The sequence below is a fragment of the Eretmochelys imbricata genome, chromosome 18 (assembly GCF_965152235.1).
Source record: "Eretmochelys imbricata isolate rEreImb1 chromosome 18, rEreImb1.hap1, whole genome shotgun sequence".
Classification (NCBI taxonomy): domain Eukaryota; kingdom Metazoa; phylum Chordata; order Testudines; family Cheloniidae; genus Eretmochelys; species Eretmochelys imbricata.
Window position 1 is genome coordinate 8,461,711 of NC_135589.1, and position 26,528 is coordinate 8,488,238.

General features: G+C 53.2%; 1 protein-coding gene across 1 annotated transcript; it reads right to left on the minus strand.

Moving 5' to 3' along the window:
* On the minus strand, window positions 1-26,528 carry ALDH4A1 (aldehyde dehydrogenase 4 family member A1). The gene is made up of 15 exons (XM_077837020.1): window positions 26,378-26,528; window positions 20,383-20,476; window positions 19,780-19,872; window positions 18,814-18,861; window positions 17,471-17,626; window positions 15,907-16,056; window positions 15,606-15,680; window positions 9,548-9,735; window positions 7,899-7,972; window positions 5,989-6,185; window positions 5,538-5,585; window positions 4,342-4,494; window positions 2,717-2,838; window positions 1,856-1,974; window positions 1-1,625 (listed from the first exon to the last, which is right to left on the minus strand). The coding sequence occupies exons 1-15, from the start codon at window positions 26,425-26,427 to the stop codon at window positions 1,513-1,515; spliced, it is 1,680 nt and encodes a 559-aa protein (XP_077693146.1). The 5' UTR covers window positions 26,428-26,528; the 3' UTR covers window positions 1-1,512.

Genomic DNA, 26,528 nt, shown 5'->3' on the forward strand with positions numbered 1-26,528 from the left:
TCCGGTTTTAAACCAAGAGGTTTAACAGCAAAATAGCCAGGAGGAATGCACAACAACAGCATCCCCTCAGTACAACATGCAAAACAGAGCTACTGTCACGACGCGATTCAAACTACAGCCTAAGCCAGACCACAGCCTCTGATCTTAACAGCAAGGAACTCTGGGAAAGTGCACAGCTAGAGTCCAATGGTGTAGCTCTCGGGATCAATTCAAGCCAGAGTTCACATACGTTTCCCCCCACTCCCCAGAATAGGAATTCTTAACCAACAAGCAATTTAAAAATGAAGTTTAACAAGCATGATTTGTAACATGGCCCATGCACTAAACTAAAAACAAGTGTTTAGAAGATAATACAGCTCTGAAAGTAACAGGGGCAAGCCCATCTTGTTAATGCCATTATCTGCTCTAAAGCAAGAGCTGTATGCCTCATATTGATTATTTCAGGAATCTCAGTTCAGGGGGAGAAAGCAAAATCTGTCCCTATTCTGGTGGAGAGGGATATGGGTGTTAGAGGCTGCTTTTGAAAAAGGATGGACAAGAGTTGGAAGACAAGGGTTCTGCCTAGTCCCAGCTCAGTTGCTCTTTTCATGCATTATGTTCCCTAAATGCGTCTCCCCTCTAAACTTCGCAAGGGTTTTACAGCCAAAGTGTGACTGCAAGGCATTTTATCACCTACAGTGTTTGATGATAAAACATACGGCTTGTCCACACAAACACTTTGTTGATGGCACGCTGGGATGTAAATTTACCATACACTAAAAGTTTCCTAGGGAGCTTAGATCTACCCCACTTGGATTAAAGCACGGTAGGGAATTTTTAGCAGGCAGCAGCAAGGCCCACACAGACACTTAGTGCCGTGCAGGGTAGATTTACACCGCAGCATGTGGAGAATTAAGTGTTCGTATGGCCTTTGAAGAACATGATTTGTTCCCTCTCCAATGGCAGACTGGGCACTGGCTTCATACCTGCAGCAGGAGACACTCTGTCCCTGAGATCTAGATGGAAAACCACAATCATGCATAGACCAATGTAGGGGGAGAAATGAACAAGAACATCTCCAAAGGCATGTTCCTCTATGATTCTATGGGACTTTGGGAGGGCAAGCTTAGTGGATTTGTTTAGCACAGATCAGCATGAATCCCAGTTATCTCATTCTTTCCAGAATGTTTCTCCTCTCAGGCCTGTGGTTCTTGCTTCTGTATTCCTGTTCTAGTCTAGTAGTTCTGAGGTTCCTGGCTTCCTTGATGAGCAGCCTCCTCCTGCTAGAGGACCGTGAACAAACTGCAGCCTACAGAAGAACCCTGCCTTAGACTAATCCTCTACATCAGGTTTGAGAAATCACAAGGGCTGCTCTTGTTGCTGGGTAACAGTCTGTTAAATTGTGTTTGCAAAAACAAAATGCTTTAAATACTATTAGAGCCGTAGCTTGGAAATGAGATCGGCCACTACGCTCTGCATTTGGAGTCAGTAGTAAGAGGCCATTCTCCCAGCATGGAAGGCACTGGGACGCGATCATTGCATGTACGCGTACTTCCAGTCTCCGAGGGGCACGTGGGTCTCCTTGATGGCCTGGGGAGACGTCCAGCGCAGGAGGTAGGAGGGACTGCCAGGTTTGTCGTTGGTTCCTGTTGGAAAGCCAGGAAAGGCTCTTTACGGGAAGGAGGAGTCATTCCCCAGTAGGGAGCAGACTCCAGTTTTTGCCCTGCAGGAGGTTCTGTAGAGAGATCCCCATCCCCCAGCTGAGGAGATGGCGGTACAGAGCCAGGAGTAGAACCCAGGCCTGCTCCCTCCTCCCCAGAGAGGAACCATTCACACCCCTCTCACGTGAACATCTGCCCCAGCACAGCACTCTCACCTGAGGCACGGGCGCCCCCAAATGGCTGCTGGGCCACAATTGCACCAGTTGACTTATCATTAATGTAAAAGTTGCCAGCTGCATTCCTCAAAAGCATCCTCGCTTCCTGGATGACGTTCCTAGGAGAGATGGGGGAACAGTGACACAGCGGAGGAGGCCACACTCAGTGCATCATCATCCTTTCAATCTGCTGTGGGCCTCCTGGCCTCATACCGTGTGCGAGAGAACACAGTGCTGGCCCGATGTCCCAGCCTAATATCTAATCCCAGCAAAGCACCCCACCCTGCCAATATTGCTCTGTCCTTGAAGATTCAACATTCCTGGGGTACTCTGCAGGGCCCAGTCAATCCCTGGCCTCTGCGCTGAGGCGGACAACAAAGCTGGTCAACTCTTAGTTACTGCTGCCCTAGGCTGGGCTCAACCCCAGATGTGAAATGTGTCATTGCTCCAAACCCATCTCCTGTACTATTCAGTCCCAGAGAGTTGCACCACTTAAAGTTCACCACCTCTGATGGCCATGGGGCAGCGCAAACAAGCCAGCTGGGGCTGGTAGTACATAGGGAAAACCCCTGAAGACTCAAACAGCAACAATCCCCCTGAACTACACTTCAGAACCTCTAGGGAAAAGGGGCAAGGGGCTCAGACAATGAGCCTCCCTGCTATGCAAAGCACTACCCATGAAGAGGTAAGGGGCCACTGGCCCAGGACTTCCTTTCTAGCAGATGAAAATGGAGGTAATACATATGCTGGTTCTGCATGACAGAAACCGAAGGGTTCTCCCCCTAGTGCACCCTGGAAAGAAAGAGTGGAGAGCGAGCTATTCGCATACACTGCTAGGGCGGTGAGAATTCGGACACTTACTTATCCTGGGCGAACACTGCCCCTGTGAGGCCGTAGGGGGATGTGGTGTCTATGAGCTGTAGGATTTCCTTGTACTGCTTTTCTGGATAGACATACACAGTCAGGACTGGGCCAAAAATTTCCTGCATAGCAAAATAAAGGCGGTCAGGGCAGGAGCAGCCGAGTGTGTGCCCCTGTGAGTGGGGGCCCACAACTGCTGCTTGTTATTGATGGCAGCGCCTGCTACTTGAGCAAATAGCCAGTGTGAAATAGGAGAAATGAGCAGCACTGTGAAAGCAGGAGGAGCACAATCAACTCCTGCAGGGAAGGCGGAGCACCATCTCCCGGCCCATGGCTGCTCACATGTAGAATTTGCTTGACAGGCAGTTCCCTCGAGTTCCTGCCAGGGACAGCGGTGCGCCTTCATTGTTATCTAAGGTGTTTAGGGTCCTGTACATAGTACTTGGGCAGGCTCCCACCCACACAATGCCCCCTGTCCCCCCCAGCCTGAATGGATGAATGTGAGTTAAAGCCATTCCCCAACACACTTCCAAGCTGAGGATCAGAGCAATTCTGCCTCAGTGAATAATTATAGGACTGCATGAGAAGCAGAGGATGAAGAAAAGAAACGGCTGTCAAAGGCTATGTCTACACAGCAATTTACCAGTCGCTTCAGCCTTGCAAGGCTCTGCCTGTGGGGCTGTTTTATTGCTATGTTGACATCTGGGCTTGGGCTGGAGCCAGGGCTCTAGGACCCTGCGGGGTGGGAGGGTCCCAGAGCTCGGGCTCAGCCTGAGGCTGGAAGTCTACACAGCAATGAAACAGCTGTAGACAGAGCTCAAGTCATCTGGCAATGGCCAGCCACGGGTCTTTCTTTGCTGTGTAGACATACCCCAAAAGGCCCTCTCGTAAGCCCCTGCTTCTGAGCTGCATTAGTTAGTGGCAGCATGTGGGAGAGGAATGCTAAGCATGACAGTAGCCAGCCCTAACCCCATGCCCATAGAACGGGCTTGGAATAAGGCTGAAGCACGGGTTGCTGGGACAAGGCTGCTGCTTCTCCTTTATTCAATGGGCTTTAGAAGCTTTTGAGGAGCCTGCCCAGCTGGCCTTTAACACAGACACAGCCCTCGTGCTCTTTATTGGCTGTGGTTTCCGTCCATCACGAGGGTGAGCCAAGAGGAGTGGTGGAATGACCACTAGCTATCAGGAAGGGCTTCCTAGCATATACAACCGGCCCCTCCCGGAACCTGTGGCTGCCCCGTCACTTGAGCAGCTAAGGCACCGGGAAAGACAGCGTGGGGAACAATCCTGCACCCCTTACCACGCTGCGCTGGTGGCCTCCTATTTAACTGCACGCTCATCATGGAGCTTGTGCTGCTCTGAGGCCCAGTCTTGTGAGCACCTCAAGGCCCATGGGAGGGCTACAGTCTAGGCAGGAGGCAGCAACACACGCACGGAGGAGGAGTGCAGTTACTCATTAAGGGGAGGGGATCCTATGGGATCAGTCCTAGAGGATGGGAATCTCTGGCTTAGATGGCTAAGATTTTTCTCTCTCAAAGACCTGTGTTTCTGCAATGGCTATTCTTCCTGCTCTTCTTGCTGTCAATTCAACCTAGACCCCCGCAGGAGAGAAAAGGGATACTCACCTCTTCCATGATGGGGTCCTTTGGGTCTTTGCTTTCCACGATACATGGCTCGACAAAATACCCAACAGTGTCATCGCACGTCCCACCTGCCAAGATGCTGAGGTTGGGCGACGTCTTGGCGTGTTGGATCCACTTCTTAATACGTGCAAAAGACTGAAAACCACAGTGCAAGGAGGAGTCTGAAAGGGGCATTGCCCATCAGCAATACTAGCCATGGAGCGGCCTCGGCCCTCCGGTAAACGAGGGCTGACTCGTTTCCTCGCTCCCTTGCATCCTAAGAACTGCCAGCAGGATCAATCAGCGGCAGACAAGCTATTGCAGCGCATGAAGCCACGCGCCAGAGAGCTGCCTTCTAGGCAGCACTGGGTTCGCACCTCACTGCATGCCCCAGGATTTGCTTCCGGGAAGATGTCCCAAGAGCATCCCTAGACCCCTTCTGGCCAAAATCATGACAACTGTCCTTAAGGACGGCCACTGGGGACAGCAGTCTCAGACAGGTGCACGTGCAATAAGGCAGGGCTGTCCAGAATTGGCTAGAAACCCAAAGCCATGTACACTTTGCAGCTGGCCCCGGAGATATGACCAACAGAAGACACAGAGCCAAGGACTACTAGCAAAGTGGAGCATTGCATGCTGGGACCTGTAGCATGGCCAGCCACACCTCTGTATTAAAGATGAGCAACTGCAGTCTCAGAGGGCTAGTGCTCTGGCCACACCCTGGGGCAAGGACAGAGTAGGGAGACAGACTCTGCCCCAACAAGGGGGCCAGGCACAGCAAGGGGCTGCCCAAAGCCTTGACAGCGAGGGCAGGCCCCGTGCTGCAGAGGTCCCTTCTCTGCGATGGAGGTGGATGAGCGAGATTTGCAGCCAAAAAGCCACCTGCCTGCCCACAAGCTAAGACAGCACTTGCCACCTCAGCTACGTCTGGAACGCCAGAAGGGGAGGAAGTGCAGCCCCTGACAAGGCCAAAGGGATAATCAATACCCAGGAGGGTGTGGCCGGCTTGGAGAAACCACACAAGACCTCTGGGGAGCAGCAAGAAAGCTGGCTTAGGAGATCAGACTTAGGCAAGCCAAAAGGCCCACCTGCATACAGCAGTGCTTGCCAGAGCCTCCCCATAGCAGCCAGGGCCCACCCTCCGGAGGGACTCAAGCAGTCAAGCCAGCAAGGGGCCTGGGGCAGGGGACTGGTCTTACCTTGTCATCGATCACAGCCGAGAAAAACGTGGCGAAATCCTGGGCAGGCTGTGGAGGGAAGAAGGGGAGCCGGTGAAAGAGTGAGCAGGCTTCTTCGCTCCCCAGGCCATCAGCTGCCTCTGAGTGCCAGGCAGGTAGCTCAGAAGGCAGGAGGAGGAAGAAAGAGAATCTAAATCCCCCAAGTGACACTTGTCCCTTCTTTAATATCTCCCATCCCCACAGCCCTAAGAGGGAGCAGCCGGCCTTTTTCAATTACGCTGTGGCGTTAACAGTTTCTTACAATCGTTCCTCCGCAGTGCTGGCTACAAGTTAATTTCTAATCACTAAAAAGATGAGGGGGGAAGAACCAGTGGATAAACAGCTCGGTTCAATAGGAATTAGCAGCCGGCTACTGCAGCTTCTAATCCCATCAGCCACCCGCTGAGCCGCAAAGCCCAGCAGCTCCACTCACGTCTCCCACTTTGATGTTCCCATGCTCCTCCAACAGTTTCTCTTTGATCTGGGGCCACAGCGAGTCGGGGGCATAGAGGCGGGAGCAGGCCGAGCATTTCTGGCCGCTGTACTCAAAGGCCGAGCGCAGGGTCCCGTTCACCACGCTGGGCACATCGGCTGAGCTGTGCACGAAGTGGAAGTTCTTCCCGCCACACTCTGAGGAAAGACACAGACCCACCCACCCACCCCACACGGGAGAAGCCGTCACTGCCTTGTCGCTTCCAGACAAAGCAACTTACAGCCAGCCCCAGCTGTCTTGAGGTACAGTCCCGCTTAACACTCGAGCCACAGGCAGCAGACACCGCACCCTCAGCAGCCAGGCCACCCGTCTGCCTACCCAGCTCACATGTCTGAATGAACCCTGCCCCCATGCTCCTGGGGACACAGGGCTGGCTCTAAGCGAAGACACAGCTGAGGAATAAATACCAATAACATGGGAACCACCTCCCTAGCTCTTCTACAGCACCTCCAGCCAAGTGTCTCCCAGCAGCCCTGTGAGGTGGGTCAGAATTATCAAGCCCACTTTGCAGCTGGGGAAACTGAGGCATAGGGAGGGGAAGTGACTCACACTAGGTCACCCAGCAGGTCAGTGGCAGAACTGGAGTTTGAACCTTGTTCCCACAGTCCTAGCCTTCCCTCCAGCCTTGCAATCCCTTGGGTTCACCCCGTCTCTTCCCTTTCTCCCTTACTAGGTACAAAGCAAAGGGACCATTGTCCCATTAGCAGGAGGTGAGCAATCGGAGTGCGGCATCTGCTGTAGGCTCCTTTGAGTAAGCAGAGAAAGGAGCATGCCCAGCATGGAGCAAGAGCCTTGCCAATCACCCACCTCAATAGCTGCAACAGCACCAACCAGCCCTCGGCACCCTACCTCCCGGCTCTGCCCCAGGTATCGCTTGCAGCCCCATAACCACCCATCCTCTGCTCTTTACCCAACTCCTCCTGCAGTGAGTTGGGTACCGCATCCCATCAGAGCGGCCACAGCCATTTCTGCACCAGGCTCGCTCCAAGCCGAGGCATGGCTATGCTCAGGTGCCAGCTGCTTTTCCCAGGAGGTTCACTGCAAGAGGCCTCCCACAGCTGATCTCAAAATGGCACCAGGGTCCCTAAATACCTCGGCCTGTTCAGCTCAGCCGGGGCAGAGCACGCTCCGAAAAGGATGCGCTCTGGAATAGGACGGCCGGGGGAATACTGGGTCACAGCTAGACCATAGCTAACCTGTACAGGGGAAGGAAAGCATCCTTGGGGTCCCAAACACAGGAGCCAACTGAGTCCGCTTGGGATCTTTACTCTGCGTGTAGGAGACAGACCTGTACAGCCCCACAACACTCTGCGTAGCTGGGCACATGGGGACTCTGCCCTGCGGTGCCTGGGATCTGAGTGCAGGCCCCTGTCGTGTCCACATCACCACCCTCTGCCCTTCCCTAAACTGGGAGCACTGAAGAGCAATTGGCCCCATCTTAAAGCTCAGCACAGCCCAGAGCAGTTAAATGAACAGCCCCACCCAGCAAGGCTCTAGCAGAATCCTGAGGCTAGAACCCAGGTGTTCTGGCTTTCAGGCCTCTGCTCCGAACACTGAACCACACTCCCTCCAAGAGCTGGGAAAAGAACCCAGGAGTCCTAACTCACAATTCCCTGTTGCGCCCACTGGAGCCCTCTCCTCCCCAGGTCTCTCTCCAGACACCTGTTTGATTTCAAATGCACATGTTTGGTAGGAGACCACCTGAAATACAGCACAGCCATGGAAGTTAACAGCAAGCTGGCCACACAAGCCTGGCTAATTTGCTGCCCAATTCCTGCTGAGACGTTCCCCTGCAGCTGGCATGGCCCATGTGGCTCTTGTCCCCCCCGAGAGCTAAGTCTGGGCATTACCTCCTGCCAGGCGCGGGAAGGTGCGGTACCGATCCAGGTTCTCTGACACCTGCTTCCAAAGGTGCTTGAAGGTTCTGAAAGGCAGAGGAGGAGAGAGACACCCTGGCACCACACACTCAGCGCACACTGGAGCGAGCATCTCTAGAGCTGTGGAACCAGGCTCCAGCTCTCAGGCCCATGAAGATTTGAGGCTGTCCTACAGCCCCAGATCCACGAGCTGAAGAAACTTCCCCTCCCCATTCCAGCCAAGACACCTCATCCAACGCCCACCGTAGCCAATGGAAACAACTCCCATTGACTTCAACAGGCTCTAGCTCATAACCCTGAGAGAGGAGGGGAGACAACCTGAGAACCAGAGCCTAGACACCAAGGATGGGCACTACCGAAAAGGCAGAGATGGACAGATAGTGAAAGAGGGGAGAGAGAAGTGGCACAGAAGAGAATAAAGGAGAAATAGAGTCTGGCAGGAGCTTCCAGTTCTTTACTTTCCCTCCTTCTTTTTTGGTTCTGAGTGTGACAAACCCCTGAGCTGCAAAACAATAAAAATGCTAATATGCTCCCACCAGGAGAGAGAGCCACTAATACTAATTTATGAGCTTCCCACCTTTAAAGCCCAATGCTCATCAGACCATGTCATTCGGCTGGTTAGCGGGGGCCCCGGATTTTAATAGTCTCATCTTTGGGAGCAGCACTTCGGGCAGGGCTAGCAGAACCCTTTGCCGGAATAACTTACCCTGAAGTGCTGGGAGGCGAGTGCCAGTTTGCAAATCTACATGGACAAAGGGAGGACTGGCTTGAAATGCCCTTTACCAGGACAAGGAGTCCTTCACGTGGCTAATTCACATCCCTTTAATGTCTGTCGGCAGGGCGCATGTGAAATAAACAACATGTCCCTTTCCTACAGCATCGCTCTCCCAAGGAGCTCTTCAAAGGCTTTGCAAGCAATTAACGGAAGCTGCGGTGTCCCTGAGGGACAAGTAAATATCGCCCCCAATTTACAGATGAGGGTTAACATCTCTCTGTGCCTCAGTTGAGAAACATGTCAGGTCACAGATTAAATCAGGACCTAGGAATCGGAACTCCCGGCCCCCCATTCCAGCCTTTAGACACACCCTGTAGGGAAAGAATGATGGATACTCCAGGGGATACTGCATGGAATAGGTTAGGTCTCATCTACACCACCGCTTTTAACTGGGGCCCTGTCCCTTGGTCACAGTGTAGATGGGAGTCTGGATTTGCCCACCAGCAGCCCTGCAGGAAGTCCCCACGGCAAGGTGTTTACAGTCTTTGGAGTCTAGAGAAGCAAGGGCTTTGGTAACATCCAGGGAGGTTTCATTATGCCCTGGATATTAACATCATTCCACAGCTGCCATAAGGTGTCAAGTGTCCAGAGCAAACAGGGAGTGGGGGGCACATGACAATGAGACCCACTTAGGGCTGATCTTTTTCCTTTCTATCAGGATTGTCCCAATCCTCACCTTGCTTGCGGGACATTAACCAGTCCTGAACTAATCTTCAGTGCCTGCAAATGCTGCTATGTTGCGGCATCACACCTGAGCAGATGATGCTGTAGCATCATGACCCCACCCTGCCCTACCCAACCCCCTCTCCAAAGAGCCGACCCTTGGCCGGCTTCCCTGCCCACTTACGGCACGCTGCCCGTGAAGTTGAGCCCGCAGAAATGCTCAGAGCTCGTGACCGTGTCTCCAAAAACAGTTCCGTCAGCCGGGACAAACTGAATGACGTTTGGAGGGAGACCAGCTTCCAGGAGGATCTTGTACACGGTGAAGTTGGACAGCATGGCGGCATCGCTGGGTTTCCAGAGGACCACATTTCCCTGGAGGAGGAGGCGGAACAAATCAATTGATCATGGAGGGCGGCCATGGGCGTAGATAGCAGGTGATGAGGTCCCCCCTCGGTGCTGACCCCGCTCAACGACCCAACCAAAGCCCCTGTCTGCCAGCAAAGCAGATAGGGGCAGAGCAGTGAGAGTCAGCTGTGTTTGCTGGGGGTCCAGCAGCGCTGATGTGCATGGGATTGATACCCATCCCCTGCATTTGGCTTCAGGTTTCTGTTTCAAACAGCACTGAGCTTAATGCCCAACTCAGCTGAAGCCTGAAACCAGGCAGACTCCATAATGACCCTCTGCTTATCTCTAACGCCACCCCTCTGCAGATCTCCTGCCAGCTGAGCCTGGCACCGCTGGGTAGTCAGTAGGTGCCACCCCCATTTTACAGATGGGGGAAACAGAGGCACGGAGAAGATAAGGGACTTGTCCAAGGTTACAGAGCGAGCTGTGGTGCTGGGAATGGGACCCGAGTCTCCGCCAGCAGCTTCAGCCAAATGACTGTACTTTCTCCTCGAGTCAGGTTTCCTTGAAACTGGGTGTAAACCAGTGGGTGCTTTAACCAGCCAGGAAAGGGAAATAAAGCTCCCGGCTTCAGTCCATTTTTAAGGCTTTCTTCAGGGCTGGTTTTATTGTCCACAGAAGAGGGCGAATCAACTGAAAGACACTGGGTAATAATTCCTAGAGAGGTGTCTCCCACCACCCCCCCACGTGGAGTGAAGAGGACACATCCTACCCCTTAGTTTCCCTTTGACCCAGCTTCCCCTTCCTTTTATACTCTGTCCCAAGCAGCCATGTGACCAGCAGGGATCCCTTAATCCTCTCCTGGTGCTGCACCTTTCCCTCATTGCCCTGGGCCTGACTCATGTTTGTAAGAGGCTGAAGCCAGGTAAGTTCCCAGGTTTGAAAGGTTCCACCCAGTTCTGTGCTATGCCCACTACACCAGCCATCCAGCCACTCGAGGGGCGAGCTACATGGAAGCTCACGGCAGCACAGGGGTGTCGTGAATCAAGCCACAACGGTCATGGCAGATGGAAAGCCGCAGGGGAACAAGGGGCCATAAAACATTTGTCCATCTGGATTGGATGTTCAGATCCTGAGCCTCTCAACACAAACCCTCCCCTCCCCTCTTTCTTCCACTCTGAGTGGTGGGAAAACTACATCACACTCAGCAAAATGTTGAAGTCACTGTGAAATCCAATACAGACCACAGTCAGGGACAAGAGACCAGAGGAGCCAAGTTGCTGGTCTGTTCCGATATGGCAAAAGCTCTGCTCCTCTGAAATCCTTCTCCCATCATTGTAACAGTATTAATCGTGTTGATCTCTCCAGCTATTCACGCGGCCGAGATATTTAATCCCATGGGAATTCCACTGTAAATTACTAATTACCATGATGCTAATTAATGTCCACACATTATAACAAGTTGGCCCACAACTCTCCATTTTAATTCCAGGTGTACAAAGCAGGAATGTGGGCTTGGCAAACTAGCCACTTTTCTGATACCAGGAGCCATGCGACCCCTCCTCCATCTCCCCTTTAACAGCCCACCACCAGGGGCAGAGAAGATCTCAGCTTTCCCTATTAAGTGGAGGCAGACACACTGGCATGCAGCACCTCTGCTGTGGCGTGTCCTCAAGTGAAAAGCAGACAAAAGGAAAAAGACCAGAAAATAGGGAGACTCTCAGAGGGATGGATCAGACCTGCCAGGTCCAATCCACCACCATGTAGCTCACCCTGGCCAGCCAGAATTGTCCCCTATACACCGGACTAGCTCTGAATGTCCCAAGGGATGGGGTTTCACCCACATCCCTTGAGAGTCTATCCCCCAGACAAACAGCTCACCCCATCAGAAAGATTCCCCTGTTCTTCATCTTTTAACATTGCTATTATTTATATTACCGGAGCGCCTAGGACCCCTAGACATGGACCCTGCTGTGGCAGGCGCTGTACAATCGAGAAGATGGCCCCTGCCCCAAAGAGCTGACAGTCTGAGTAGCCTCTTAATTATGCCTCCTTGTCTCACTCTCCCACCTTGAGGTTTACACCCTCCGCATTTGTAGGCGTGTCCCCCCCCACCTTCGTCATCACTTTAAAAGAGCTAAATGCTTGGTTGTTTTTCCTTGTAAATCAATGCCCTCCAACTCCAGTAGAGGACGCTGTGCTGCGGGAGGCACCATCTTCCATATGGAGTTTAAAGTCGGAGGTTCTGGTCATTAAAGATGCCAGGACACTTTTCATAAGAGCAGAAAAGTTAAACCTGGTGCCACGGTCCAAATTCCATTTGCCTCTCTGAATCCCTGCTGCACTTCTATTTGAGCACAGTATTCTTCACATCCAGCTCTAAGCTGCTGTGTGCCCTGTTTAACAGCTGTCGTGCTCCACCCCAGAGGTGGCTGCACTTCAGCGGCAGGCAGCGCCTACGTGCGGTACGTACATCAGTTGATGAACCGCTTTGGGATCCTTTTGGTTGGAAGACTACTAAAAGCAGTTTAGCACTGTTATGACTTTCGGTCCATCTCCCATTGCTGCCGATATTTTTGAGCTCGTTCTGCGGCCTGCAGGGAGCTTTACCGAAAGCTGAAATCTGGGTACGTTATGTGCAGGGCCTTGCCCTCATCCATACTCGGGGTTACACCTTGGAAGGCACTGCCCGCAGATCGTAGTCCATTACTTACTCGGTGAACTCCCAACCACCACCTCATTCCATGGCCAGTGGTAATACCAGTAAGTTTCCTAGACCAGGAGCCAGAATCACAGCTCTGTCATTACCAGTCTAACCCCTGCAAGGCATTACTTATTATTTGGGAGGCTGCAGCACCACGGAGCAGGTGGTGTACAAACACAGAACAAAAGACAGCCCCGTACGTCCCTTCCTATTCTTGCTCCCTTTCCATGATTATAAACACCTTCTTCTTTCCACGATTAGAGGCGATTTCTCCTCCGCTATCCTGACCCTCTCCTGAGCCAAAGCCCAAAGTCACTTGCATGGAGCCAAACTTGGCCTGCCTTATTCAGTTGAAACGCCCATTGCATTACACACTTGGCCCCATCTTTACATAAATAAAAAAGGAAAATCTCAATAATTACAGTCCAGTGAGCACCTCACCTCAGCAGCAGATTAGCCAATGGGCCGATGGGGTCCGTGCCCAGGGCCAATTCGAGGGGCCCAGAAAAAATGGGTGCACCCGCTCCCTGGCAGAAGTGCTGGGCAGCGAGGGAAGCCCCAACGCCCCGAACCCAGCTGAATGGGGGGGAGAGAGGGGTGACAGAGCTTCTCCAGTCTTGGGGCTGCAGTGTGGGTGAGGGCAGAAAGGAGCAAACAGGTTGCAGAACCATGCAGGGGGGCCGACCCGCAGGGGGAAGGGGGTGGGACCGTGGGCAGGGCCGCAGGCAAAAGGGGCGGAACGGGGCAGGACTGTAGGCGGAAGGAGTGGGGAGGGGCCCCCCCACTTGCTCTGGCCCAGGGCCCCACAAACCTTAATCCATCTCCGCCTCACCTAGGTCCTCAGGAAACCAAGAATCTGAGGGCTTGTCTACGCAGGGAAATTGAAGAAGAATTATTCCGCTACAGCCATGCTGGTACAACTCCCGGTACAATTCCACAAGAATTCCAGAGAGGAGTGATTATTCCTGAATAAAGTCACTTTTAGTGCACAACAGAGTGCCCACATAGGGCAGTTAGACCGGCACAGCTACCAGAGAATAGTTATTCCACGAAAGCTATGCCGGTCTATTTCCCTGTATGGCCAAGCCCAGCACAGCACGCCTGGCCTACCATGGATCATGGCAACTGGAATACCCCATCATCAGAGTCACCCCTTTGGCACCAACACCCTAATTTCATTAAGCAGTGGTGCCCATTTTTACTTTTGCAGGCGTGTTGACATTGTACCAAAGCAAAATGACATTTAAAAGCTTGCAGCGTCGGGGCTGAATGGGGCCGTTCAGCAACGAGGGTTACATCCGTTTATATCAACAAAAGCAGGGAAAGTCTTGGCAGCTACTGTGTGACATTCTACTTGAACTGCAAGGGAGGTGGGGTAAGAGAATGCTTCCAGGGGGCCTACATTTTCAAGAGGGACTATTGATTTTGGGTAGGGCGCACTCGATCTGTAGGTGTCCGGCCTGTGAGACACCTTAAAGATTTTCCCGGGGCAGGTGCTTAGCTATTTAAATCAATAAATCAGGCGGCATTTCAAATTGAGCACCCAACAATGGAGGCAACCAAAAGCCCTGGTCACGTCTGAACGTTCAGGCCGGACTCTGTAGTCCTTTGGCCGGGTTTGATGGGGAATCTGGGTTAACGTAACACAGACACTGGCTAGTTTAGTGCAGCCTAGGGCTTAGCTCGTTTCATTCAGAAACGCTTCAAATACGGGCCCAGAATCTCTCCTCCTATTTGGATCATGCCAAGCAGCACAAAGTGGTGAAATTTGGCCTTAGCAGAATTATCCAGCATAAGGGAGCTCTCCGGTGGCATAGCTGGCACCTACACCAAACGTCCCCCTCACCCCCAAAGCACAGATGGCAGCGCCACACCAATTCGCAGCTGGCATAAACTAGAGCAGCCCCTAAGCTGCTCTAATTTACACTGATGGGCCGGGGCACGTGCAAATGCCCCAGGAGGAATCAGGGAGGCGTACCTTGATCCCTGCCAACCCTGTGTCAGGCAGATCTCAGTGCAGGAGAGACACTAGACACTAACACTTCTCCCTCTTCCCCTCACCCCCTTTCTTTTGTGAACATATCCAAGAGGCTACAGCAGAACTGCCAAGCAGGGCTGGAATTCCAGGCCAGCCCAGCGGCACAGAACTGCCGTGGTTTTATTGTTCTGACCCACTCCCTCTTCTGCCCTTCCTCCACCCCACACAATCCGGCTGTTAGGAAAACCCTGGGATATCCCGCCTCACGCCCACGGCAGGACTCAAGCTGAGCTACCAAGTAACAGCTCACTGCACTTCAGCGCTAAGAACTCCTATGCGCTCACACACAGCCCGGCGGATCAGCCTGATCGGACCCAAGTGCCTGTGTAACACTGCCCGACTGTGAAATCAGCAGCCTCGTTAACAAGTTAATTTCACAGTCTCCTAATGCAACCGCTGCTCTACAGCGGACGCCGATTAGGGTGCAGAGTACTCCCGCCAACCTGTCCAAGGGCAATGCTCAGCGAGGGGACAACAATAAGGCTGCCCCCAATAAATGCCTGCTGTAGGAAAGTCTCCACCCCAGCCTCGCCAGGAATATACAAGGTAAGCAGGGCGCTCCGACCTACCTTCTCTAATAATAAAAGAACAAAAGGGACGGTCAAGGGCAACACATTTAAAACAGACTAAATAAATTTTTGCACAATGCACAGCTAGCCAGTGGAACTCACTGCCACAATACGTCACTGAAGCCAAGAGCTTAGCAAGATTTTTGGAGGGAAGGGGGGGACATTTAATGTAACCCATTATCCATATGGGGAGGCTTGAATAAGAATAAAAGGCATACAAACCCTCATGCTGCAGGGCACGAGACAACCGCTAACTGGTGGGGTCAGGCAGCTGATGCCATACTTGTCCATTAAAGGGTTTCCTATCCACTCCTATGAAGCGTCTGGTAACGTCATAGACAGGATACTGGAATGGGGGGTGGGGTGCATTTTACTATGAGTACCTTGATGTTTGCATTTCCTAGCATTGGGGCATTCGAAATTGCAACCTTAGCGTTCCAATAAAGCAAATTTCTTCACAGATTGTGGAGTGTTGGTTGCTTAGCTACCCCTGGGGGTAGCACACAGGGCCGATTCATTGGGCAAAGAGCCGTTTAATCCAAAACCACAGCGCTGCGTAAAGAAACCCCCCCACACACACACTCACCATCAAAGCCGGAGCCCCTGCCAGGTTCCCACCAATCGCAGTGAAGTTAAAGGGCGAAACAGCTGCCACAAAGCCCTGCGTGCGGGGGAGGGAAAGGGAGAATTTACACAGCGTCATGCGCACACCCCAAGGGAGGCCGCAGGAGCGTGGAAAAACTTCCCACTGCAGCTCGCGACGCACAGGGAGAGCTCAGCGCGCCCACAAATGCAGAGCATCTGCTCTGAGCCGCGTTTTCTCACGACCCCCCCCACCCACCTTGGATGTGCATGTCTGAGCCACCCCAGCCCAACCTTCACCTCACCTCCAGCCCCCGGTAGACCATGCTGTTGGTGCTGATGGGGACGCTGACGGGCTGAGAATTCTCCAGCTCCAGCGCGTACTTGGCATTGAATCGGAAGAAATCTATCAGCTCCGCGGCTGCGTCAATTTCCGCCTGGATGACGGTTTTGCCCTGAAAGGGGAATGGGAGAGATAAACACACTCCCCGCCCTGCTTTCTCCCTAAGGGCTGACCGTCACAGGGGCTTGGCTTCTTTCAGGCTACACTGCCCCATGCTGCCTCTGCCCTTGCTCTTACCGGGTGGGTGATGACCAGCAGGAAAGCCCGACTCCCAAACTCAGACTGGGTTTGTTAGTATCCTTCCCCTCCCGCTCCCCGGCACAGCCCCACCCCCAGCACAGGGCGAAAGATCGGGGCTGGAAATCAAACCCAGGTGTCCCACACAGCATTAGCACACCAGTAAGTCGCTAGCCCTGTACAGAGTGACGTCTATTTCACGCAATGTCTCCAACAGCTTGTGCAATGAACACAGACCAGACCCTACCACTGTAATTGCTAAGAGTGCATTGGCTACATCAGACCCAGGAAATCCCCTTTCACAGTGCTGTCTGATCTAGGAGCCCGGTATGTAGCCTGGGCCCCATGCTATCCTAGTGACCCATTTCCCGCTCCACATGCCGCTAAGGGAACTGGGACCAACCGAAGCGCTCAAACTAGCAGATTGAAAGAGCTGGGGGCACTCAGCAGAGGGCCTTCGACTCTGGGGTCTGCTTCCCTCACTGGGTCCACACAACAGGAGTCTGTTGCGATTTCGAGAACAGAACAAGGCCCCTCTTCTCCCGCAGGGTTTTTGTGGGCAGGGTAAACTTGTCTTTCGAGGGTGGGGGGGTCCTTTGTTTGAAGACACCATCCGCGTTCCTAAGCGGGTGCATTAGGACAGATCCCTGCCAGATGCCCTGCAGGATTCATACAGCCCCTTCTTGCAGCAAAAGCGAAGGGGGAAATCAGGCTCCTGCTAGAATCTAACCCCCTAATTGTGGGTCTCACTGGCCACTCCTGATCAGCCCAACCCTGGACATCACCTTCCCTCTAGCCAAACTTCCCGCTTCACCCACTGCCGCCCCCGGCTTGGCCTGGGAAGTCTTGCTGGTGACGCCACGTTAACGTGGCACTGAAAACCCGGCCAGAGACCGATCAGCTGCTCACCTCACACTTCCTGGATATTTCCACCCCACTCAGCAGCCTTCTCTGCCTACCCCTGGCATGATAACCATCAATGGCTATGTGGGGAGCTCCCACGCATCCGCTCCATTAACAAGATCCCCCCGCAGCTCTCCAGGTGCAGGGAGGGTCCTGCTAGAAATCAGCCGGCCAACGTCCCCAGCAGAAGGGGACGGATGCACGGCTCCAGCAGCAAAGGAAGAATTCGGGCTACACGAGCTCTCGTTGCATCACAGACGTTTCTCATATTTGTGCCACTTACCCCCGTCTGATCATCAAGATTTGGGCCAGCAGCTCCTCCTGCCACCTTCCCCCTCAATCATTATGGTTTATCCCAGCAGGGGACCATTCACCTGCAGCCTTACCTGCCCAATCATGGTCTTGGCCAGCATTTCCGCTCGCCGTGGGCCGCTCAGCATGTCGGCCGCCTTGAAGAAGATCTGTGCCCTGTCCTGGACGGGTCTCAAGTCCCACTCCTTCCGCACCGCCACGGCGGCATTGATTGCTTTGTTAAGCAAGTCCTGAGGAGCACGAGATGGAAGCACAACAGATCAGTGCTTCCCCGAAACTCAGTCCCCCAGCCCCACCCCGGGGCTCGCCGCAGCCTCATGGCTCAGATCAGCGGCTGCAGGTGTGAAGAACCAGCCCAACCCCAACTCCGCTGCATACGCAGTCCCAACAGTAACCCAAAGACTTTGCTGCAGGCCGCAGTTGTGAGCTTGGAATTATGCCAGGGCTCATCAGGACTTTGAACACCAGGGGTTCAAGAACCTCTCAGGCAGGCAGGCCAGACTCAAGCGGATTCTCCTGTTTCCATGCTAATGGTTGCAACACTAAATAAATACTGCTACTGTGTGTTCTGATAAGGATCTCAAAGCACTGTACATACATCCCCCCAAGCTGCACAATCCCAGTGCGAAGTAGGGAAGGACTAAATATCAGGGTCTCTTCAGCCACTATTGTAATGCAACCATCTCTGGCATGGAAGGCAGCAGCTGTCTAATACCATGTACCCATTTTAGGGCAGGAAGGGGAGAAGACTCCCATGTCCAGCCAAAACCGCTAGGGAAATTTGCATTCTGCCGACATAACAACCCAAGTTGGGATCTGGCCAGGACACCCCATTCCAGGATCGGTTGCGACTGTGGGCCTAGATTTTACAATTCATTCAGCTTCCAGCTGGGTCTCTGGTTCAGTGCCATCTCTGAGGGAAGATGACCCGCTACGGAGTCGCCTCCCCCGCTTTCTGCAGCGAGCCCCCTAGGTGACTCGACTCAGCAGCTGGATGACAGCACCGGCCTTTACCCCCCACATTCATCTTAAGCAGCTAAGCCCACTCTCCCACAGCTGCACTAGCAAGGAGCAGGGGCGCCGACTCCTGAGAGGGGTGCGGATGGATCTGTGCGGGGCGCAAGCCCAGCGGCCGCGGACACAGCGTGTGGTGCTATCCGAGGTTATGCGGTTTAAAGCACCCACAGCAGGCAAGCCAGAGGCCCACAGAGCTGCCCTGTGTTAGGAGCTCAGCCTCATTAAAGCAGCGGGGGTAAAAGCGTCACTTCCACCTGCAGGCTCTGAGGAAACCTCCCTAGGCTTAGTCTGTGGCTGGCAAAGGACAGCTCGGTTTCCCATGACCACACGCCCTCAAGCCTGCTCCCTGCAGGTCAGATGCTGGGAGGCAGGTCTGGGCAGAACCCTGGGCCACACTCACCTTGTCCGCATAGCAGAACTTGGCCACCTTGTGCGAGTGATTGAACGGCTGAAAGGAGGAGAGCCTGGGGTGATTAATGCTGTAAAGATCCCCCTCCTCTCCCATGCCACTCCACACACACCCTCTGCCCTCCCCCCGCAACACTTCTGCATATAGAACAATCCCCCATTCACCCGGGCTCAAACCCAGGCAGAGAAGGTGCGTATCCATCCCCAACCCCATGGACCCACCCTGCTCCAAAGCGTCCTCCATTCACCTTCTGCTGAGTTCACCCAGACGCCTGGGTCCTGCTTCAACGACCCGTGTTGGGGACACTCACATGCAATGTGCTTTGGTTTTGCCTATGTGGACAGGGACTGAATGGTGTGCACCAGCCCTGGTCTAGGCCATCCAGAGAGGATGGGCAGCGCTGGCCCCTAGATGGTTTAGAGAAACAGCTTAGACTGCAATTCCAAGGAGGTGCTTTCTGGTCCCAGTAAGGGTGGCTTCCTCTGGGACCAATGTGGGGGGGCACATTATCCCCTATTTCCCTATGGCAGGGTTCCTATACTTTCCTCCTAAGCTAGTACTGGCCACTGTCAAAGACAGGATTCAGGACTGTGGGTCTGATCCAGTTTGGCAATTCCCATGAGGGACTTCCCCAAAGATCTGTCCATTACCATGCTCCCGGGTAAGGCAGCTCACTTTTCGTAAGTCTCAGGGAAAGGGCCCTCACTTCTGTAATGGGCCGGTTTGCTACAAGGCAACATTTAATAAGGACACTAGGTAGAACTACACCCTGGAGGGAGAAATACATGAACGAGTGGCAGCAATCCCTGGGGAGGGGAATGTCTTCCAGGAAGGGAATAAAACTGCCCCACACTGGGATTTCCCCGTCGTGTCAGAGAGGCTCCTTGCAGATTCCCAGGGCTTTGCCAGCCCGTGCAGGGGTCACCTAGCGACCAGGCGCTCCCCACTGGGACTCACCGACAACTGGTATCTGACGTCTGATGTCCACACCTCTTCTCCCCCCACCACGCATGGGATGGCCTCCGTCTTGCCCTTCAGATCATTTAGCGCCTATCGGATGAGTCAGAACAGAAACGAACCAGTGAGAGCCGGGCAGTTCCCCCTCTGCTGAACGGAAGGCAGCCCCTGGGGATGGAAAGGGTATCCAGCCAGCCGTGGCTTTAATCCGCCTCCCTCCCCGACAACACACGCAAACCGGGTGACCTGATGGTCCTATGAACGGCCCTGCCACAGGTCCATGTGTGAGTCCCTCTTGAACCTGCCTGCCAGACCAGCACTGTGCTCACGTCCCAGGGAAAGGAAACCTTGGACTTCTCCAGTACCAAGCTCTGTTCAGACTGAGAACATCCCCATGTTATGGGGGCCATCTGCAGAGTTAAGGGGGGGGGAGTAAAAAAGTGGGGTGGGCAAAAGGCTTGTCCCCAATAGGGTAACCATCAGGGGTTGGGATGGGTGTCCTACCACTTCAGCTAAAGAATCAACCTCTTTAGAGTGAGCCTGGAAGATCACACACACCACACTGGCGGTTTCTTGGCTGCAACAAACTGCTCAGGACAGTACCTTCTGAAGAGCTGCTCGTTCCGGGCTGCCCTGCTTGAACTCCAGAATGGGTTCGTTGGTCACCTCTACAGCTATACGGTGTTGCCATCGCAGCCTGGGAAGGGAAAGAGAGAGACACACTGAGAAGCCACACACTTCTTCATTCAATCTATACCGTGGCTGTCCTGACCGGTGAAGTGAGACGGGCGTCCACGGAGGAGCTCCTGTGGAGTTTCATTCCTTATTACTGTCAGCAGTACATGCTATACCAGACAGTCAGCTTGAAGATCACATTTCCTGTGGCTAGAGCTGAAAGAGGTCGGGAGAAGTTTGTTGTTGCTGTTCTGTGATTGTACAGCTCCTAGCACATTGGGGTCCTAGTTGCCGTGGCACGTAAATAAATAATAATTTCCCTCTCTTTTTCCCAGTTTGTTTACAGTGTATATTTGACGGCACTCTGTGGGTAGTTAGTTTCACTGCCTAGTTAGCTTCTCATGCATGGTGTGGGTCTTTCACGCAGCAACAGGGGACAGAAAAGCCATTTTGAAAGAGCAGGACAATGGGATTGTAAAGCCACAAGATTTGGCAAGAGGACTGGTGATAGGGTTAACTACTTTTAAACTTGCTTTTTGAAACGGACTTAGGGCAGAACTTTCAAAAGGAAGTAAGTTACTTCGGTGCCATCAGCTGTCTACACTCCAAACTCTGCAGACACTTCCTATAGTAATGGAAAGTGTTTTTCCGTCGTCATCAATCCACCTGTCTGAGGGCTCGGTTACACGTAAAACGCTACAATGGCACAGCTGCAGTGCAGACATTAGCTACGCTGATGGGAGGAGCTCTCCCCTTGGCACAGGTCAGTGGTGCTCAATCTTTCCAGACGACTGTAGCCCTGGCAGGAGTCGGATTTGTCTTGCGTACCCCAAGTTTCCCCTCATTTTAAAACTACTTGCTGACAAAACCAGACAGAAAAATACAAAAGCGTCATAGCCAAACTATTACTGAAAAATTGTTGACTCTCTCATTTTTACCATAGAATTATAAAATAAATTGATTGTAATATAAATATTGTTCTGACATTTCAGTGTCTGGTATATAGATCAGTATAAACAAGTCACTGTTTGTATGAAATTTTAGATTGTACTGACTTCACTAGCGCTATTTATGTAGCCTGTTGTAAAACTGGGCAAATCTCTAGATGAGTCGATGTACCCCCGGAAGACCTGTGTACCCCCAGGGGTACACGTATCCCTGATTGAGAACCACTGGCATAGGCAATCCACCTCCCTGAGAGGCCGTAGCTAGGTTGATGGAAGAATTCACATACTGGAGCTTAGGTCAACCTAATTACAGCACCCAAGATGTGTTATTTTCACAGCACTGAGCCACATGGCTAGGCTGATCTAAAAGAAAGTAAACAAGGCCTAAGTCTTATTTTCAAAAGTGACTCAGGCCCTCAGAACCCTAAATCTCATTAAAAGACAGTGGGACTCAGAAGCCAACATTTGCCTTAGATCTCCAGCCGACAGCGTCCCTCGAAAACACCCAGCAAAGCAGCACAACAATCCTGGGTGTGGTCCCTAATAGTGCTCAGTTTCCCCGTGTAGCATCATCAGAACATGGGGTCATTTCTGTAACCTGGAGGCAGAGAAGGCGTCTACTTCACCCAGTGACACGTGACCCCTGGAGACTTCCGGAATTGCCACCCTATTGATAAAGTACATGCAGCCTTCTCAGAGCCCAGGAAAATGACCCTTCTGCCAGGGTAAAGTACAGCCCGAGTGGAAGCTCTGTTGGCACCACCAAGCGGTGATGTTGTCCCTTGCATCTTTGCCTTATCAGTACTGCCAGCAGCCTTGTGCTGTGATCTGGTGCATAAGCTAGACAGGGTCAGGCTAGTCAGCACTTAGTGTCCTCTCCTCAGGAGGCAAGGAAGTCCAGGACCTCCTGATGTGGAGTCTAGATCCATGTCCTTCTATCTATCTTAGGGACTTATATGGTCTCTTAGTACCACAGTATCAGAGCACCTCATACTTTAAAGTAATTATCCTCACCACGCCCCTAGGAGAGAAGGCAATGTTATCATTCCCATTTTATAGATGGGGAACTGAGGCAAAGAAAGACTAAGTGACTTGCCGGAAGTCACACTGGAAGTCTGTGACAGAGAAGGGAATTGATCCTGGCTCTCCTGAATCCCAGGCTAGTGCCCTAACCACTAGACCATCCTTCCTCTCTCCCTGCAATGACCTAGAGTTGCAGATTCTAGGGAATGTGCCAGTGGTATTTGAACAGGGGTGGGACATCCTGTCTGGATACTCCTAGAGCAGCGGAGTGCGCATAGATAGCCAGGCAGGCCAGGCCAGGTGTGAACCAATGCACCGTGGGATGCCAACAGGAGGACTAACTGCAATAGTGTAGTTACGCCCACACAAACCCTTCACCAGTGTAATTCCTACCAGAACAGAGTTACATCACCTCCAACGCAGCTTAATTAGTCCCACATACGACCCAAGATAAACCAAAAGAAGACAATGCATGCGGGGACGCAAGAACAGTTTCTGCCAGAAAAATATAAAGTTGAACCAGTGCAACTTTATCCAGTAGACAGAAGACTTCCAAGGAGGGAAGACTGATGCAGGAAGACGTGCTGGCAATTCAGTAGGGGGCTTTATTCCATTGGAGTTGCTATGGAACCAACATCCCAGCACGGTGGGAGGTGCTATGCTGCAGAATGCACCATTTTCCACATGGGAGTGATCGAGCTACACCACAACTCCTGCTTTTAGAAGAGTTCAAAATACAGGGGGCAGAAGCCGGGCAGGTTTGTTTTTGTCAGCACAGTGCATGCTTCAACAGGTAGCTGCAGATTAACCTGGGTGCTGTAATTTCTCAGGCCCAGTCTTGCATTAAATTCTGCACCGTAGCAATATTTCCCAGTGGCAGTAAAGAAAACAAACCACCAGAAGCCAAAGAGAGGGGAAGGAGCCCTTTACTGGAGAGAGAAAAGATGCTGACCCAGGAGTGGGTTTGGGGAGAAGGCAGAAGTATGCCAGGAGAAAGCAAAGGGCATGAAAGACTAATTAGTGGCAGTAACTAGCACAGGGATGGTCCAAGTTTGGCCTGTAAACCAAGAGTGGCCAGGACCACTTTACTACAGGGGTGTGATCCTCTGATGCTACAGTTCGCAGTGGGCAATGCTCAGTCTTGACGGAGGCAGGGCCTGGCTAAGATCAAGACAGAGCATCGCAGCCACATATCAGGCTTCCCACTCTAGAAGCAGCAAAGAACATTATCTTCAGCCCATGTCCCGTGACAAAGTGAAACACGAAGCTACTGCTGCAAATCCTTTACCTCTGACTACCTCTGAGCTCAACCCTGCAACGGAAATAGAAAGGACCCTGGAAGTTTGGTAGATACTAGAACCCTGTACGGATACCATCAATTCCGCTGCTGGACACTTTTCCTTCTAAAGCTTCACTTAGAGACTGATTTAGATGTGACAAAACCTCAGGATGATGGGACAAAACTTTGGACGAAGAGAAACATTTCTCCAGTTTGTTTGGTTGTAATTCCACTGGAAATAGTATTTTGTCTGGATTTAAAACATTCCCCGGCAGTGCCTGTAGCCCGGCCCTTGCAACAGCAGGCTTGGGGAGAAGCAACAAAGAGTGAAAATGACGAACAAGTAAAACAAACCAGCCTGTTTTTTCACTGTATAAACTGAGTGAAATTCTTGAAATTCAGACGTGACAAAAAAACTTGCCCCCTTGGCATGCTGGATTCCTGACAACTCTCCCATACAGCTCTTCAGATGTGATGTTTTCAACTACAGAAGACAGAACAAAATCTGAACCATTTTTGTAAGACTGTTTTATTCAACACATGAAGGAGGAAATTCAGGAAGCCAATATGGTAAGTTCTGGAACTATTTGAATGAGGATTTTCAGAACGCTTTGCGCTGGCCACATCTGTTACAAACCCACAGCAATGACAGACTGAAACCTCCTGAATACTGGGATTCAAATGTGCCTATATTTTTTAGGAGGAGGGAGGCTGAGTTACTTTGAAGAGATTTATATTTTCTTAGATTGGTGTCTTTGATTTGATTACATCCATCATACACATGATGTTATTAAAACTGTGGAAAATTCCCTGTTTGTATTCCTTTAGGTTTTTAATAAATATTTTTATTTTATAAAGCTAATCTCACTAGTCTTTCAGCTGTAACTATCAAGAGTCAGAACTTTGCTCATCCCCCGCAAATGGGACCAGAGTACGCAATGGCTGTGTCTACACTGCACATTTAACTGGTGTGATCAGCACCTGGGTCTGAACACTTGGGTTAGCGTAGCATGGGTGTGAGCGTGACCCCACTGCAAAGCCCTGCCCATGTTACTGTGCGTTTACCGGCTCTGCACTCGCTTGTCTCTGCCTGGGGGCAAAGCCCATGGTTCTGTGAGCTGAGATGCTCTAGGATACTTTCCCAGTTAATTGTGGGAGACCTTGTCTGTCCTTTGGGGAGAATTGTGGGAAGACATTGGAGGACTACCAGCAGTCAAGTGATTTAACCGGTGTACTTACCGCAAAGCAGGTGGGTTCCCGCCCAAGTGAAAAGCAAAGCCTGGGTTCCAACTCACACCCTCAGATGGGTCAGCTAGGCCAGGCTTACAGCACCTCCAAACCTAGGTCAGAGGTTTTCCTATGTGGACATGAGGGGAGTTAAAGACTAAAACCCAGGCAAGAGCCCGGGTTAACTGTGCAGCATAGACAAACCCCATAGCACCGGAGCAGGAAACTGACCGGAATCCTGCCTGACAAGGGAAAATAGGAAAAGAAGATGCTCCTGCCATCGTGAGTCCTGGGGCTCGTAGCTGCCAGTTAATTTCATTGCGGAGGGAACATGTTTACAACACAACCCCGGAGTCACCCAGGCAAACCTGGCCTTGTACCCGCCTTCCAGTGATACCACACTAGCCACCCCCCACGGCGGCACCCCCAGGTCGGCAAGGCGGCCAACAAGCCGCTGGCTCCGAAGGGGCGGTCCAGGCACAGGTGTGGCGCGAGCCAGAGCCGGGAGCGGCCGCCGAGCCGCACAAGGGGGGCACGAGTGGGCCGGGGTCACCCCTGAGCTGGGTGGGGCACCAGCGACAGGCACAGGGAGGACTGCAAGTGGCAGCCTTTGAAAGCCCCGGGAAGAGGAGAAGGGCGGGCGGGGGGGGGGGGGGGACCTGACCCGGTGCCGTTTCCCTATCTCGGGCCGTGGAGATAAGCCGCAGGCTTCCTTCGCCAGCCGAGATAGCGGAGCGGCAGCGGAGGTGTCGGGCAGATAAGGGGAGCACGTGCCGCGGGGGGGGAAGGAGGAAATCCAAGGGAGATTGGGCGTCCCAGGGAATCCGCCCACCAGATTCTCCAGTCCCCCCCCAAGTTTTGCACCACTGCGTCCGTGTGTCCGTCCGTCTGTCCCCGGCAGCTGCTCCCACCTCACCCTGAGGTCACGGAGCCGGGGGGAGCCCGGCCCCTCCTGCAGAGACTGAGGGGGCAGCGGCAAGACCTGCCGACGGACCCCCCAGCCCGAGGCTGGAGCAAGCTGGGCCACGGGGCCGCTCCGACCAGGAGCCTCCTGGGTGGGCGGAGGGGTCCGGCAGATCCAACCCCCTCCCGGCGGGGCGGGCAGGGCAGCCGGGGTGTGACAGCGGGGGGGGGGGGGGGCAGGGAGATCCCGGCTCTGGCTCTGCCGGGGGGTCAATCCCAGAGGCGGTTCCGACGGGGGCTGCCCCGTGGGCCCAGTTCACGCCGCGGCAAGGGGCGGAACGTCAGGCCCGGCAGGGCGCCCGGGGGCTGGGCGCACGTGGAAGGAAGGGGGCGGCCGGAGCTCCCGGGACCCCGCACGCCGGGGGGGGGGGAGCAAGCACGTGGGGGGGGCGCTACCGGGGGAACCCCCAGCGGGCCGGATCTCAGTCCCGGGGGCTCCCCGCGAGGACGGGGGGGTCCCCCGGCAGGCCCCGTCCTCACTCACCCGGCGCGGGGGCAGCCCAGCAGCGCTCTCCGCAGCGGGGGCAGCAGCATCGCCTCGGGGGCAGCGCGGAGCCGGAGCCGACGGGCCAGACCCAGCGCTGCGCACGCCGAGCCGGGGACCCCCAGAGCCGGGCTGTACCATCTCTGGGGGG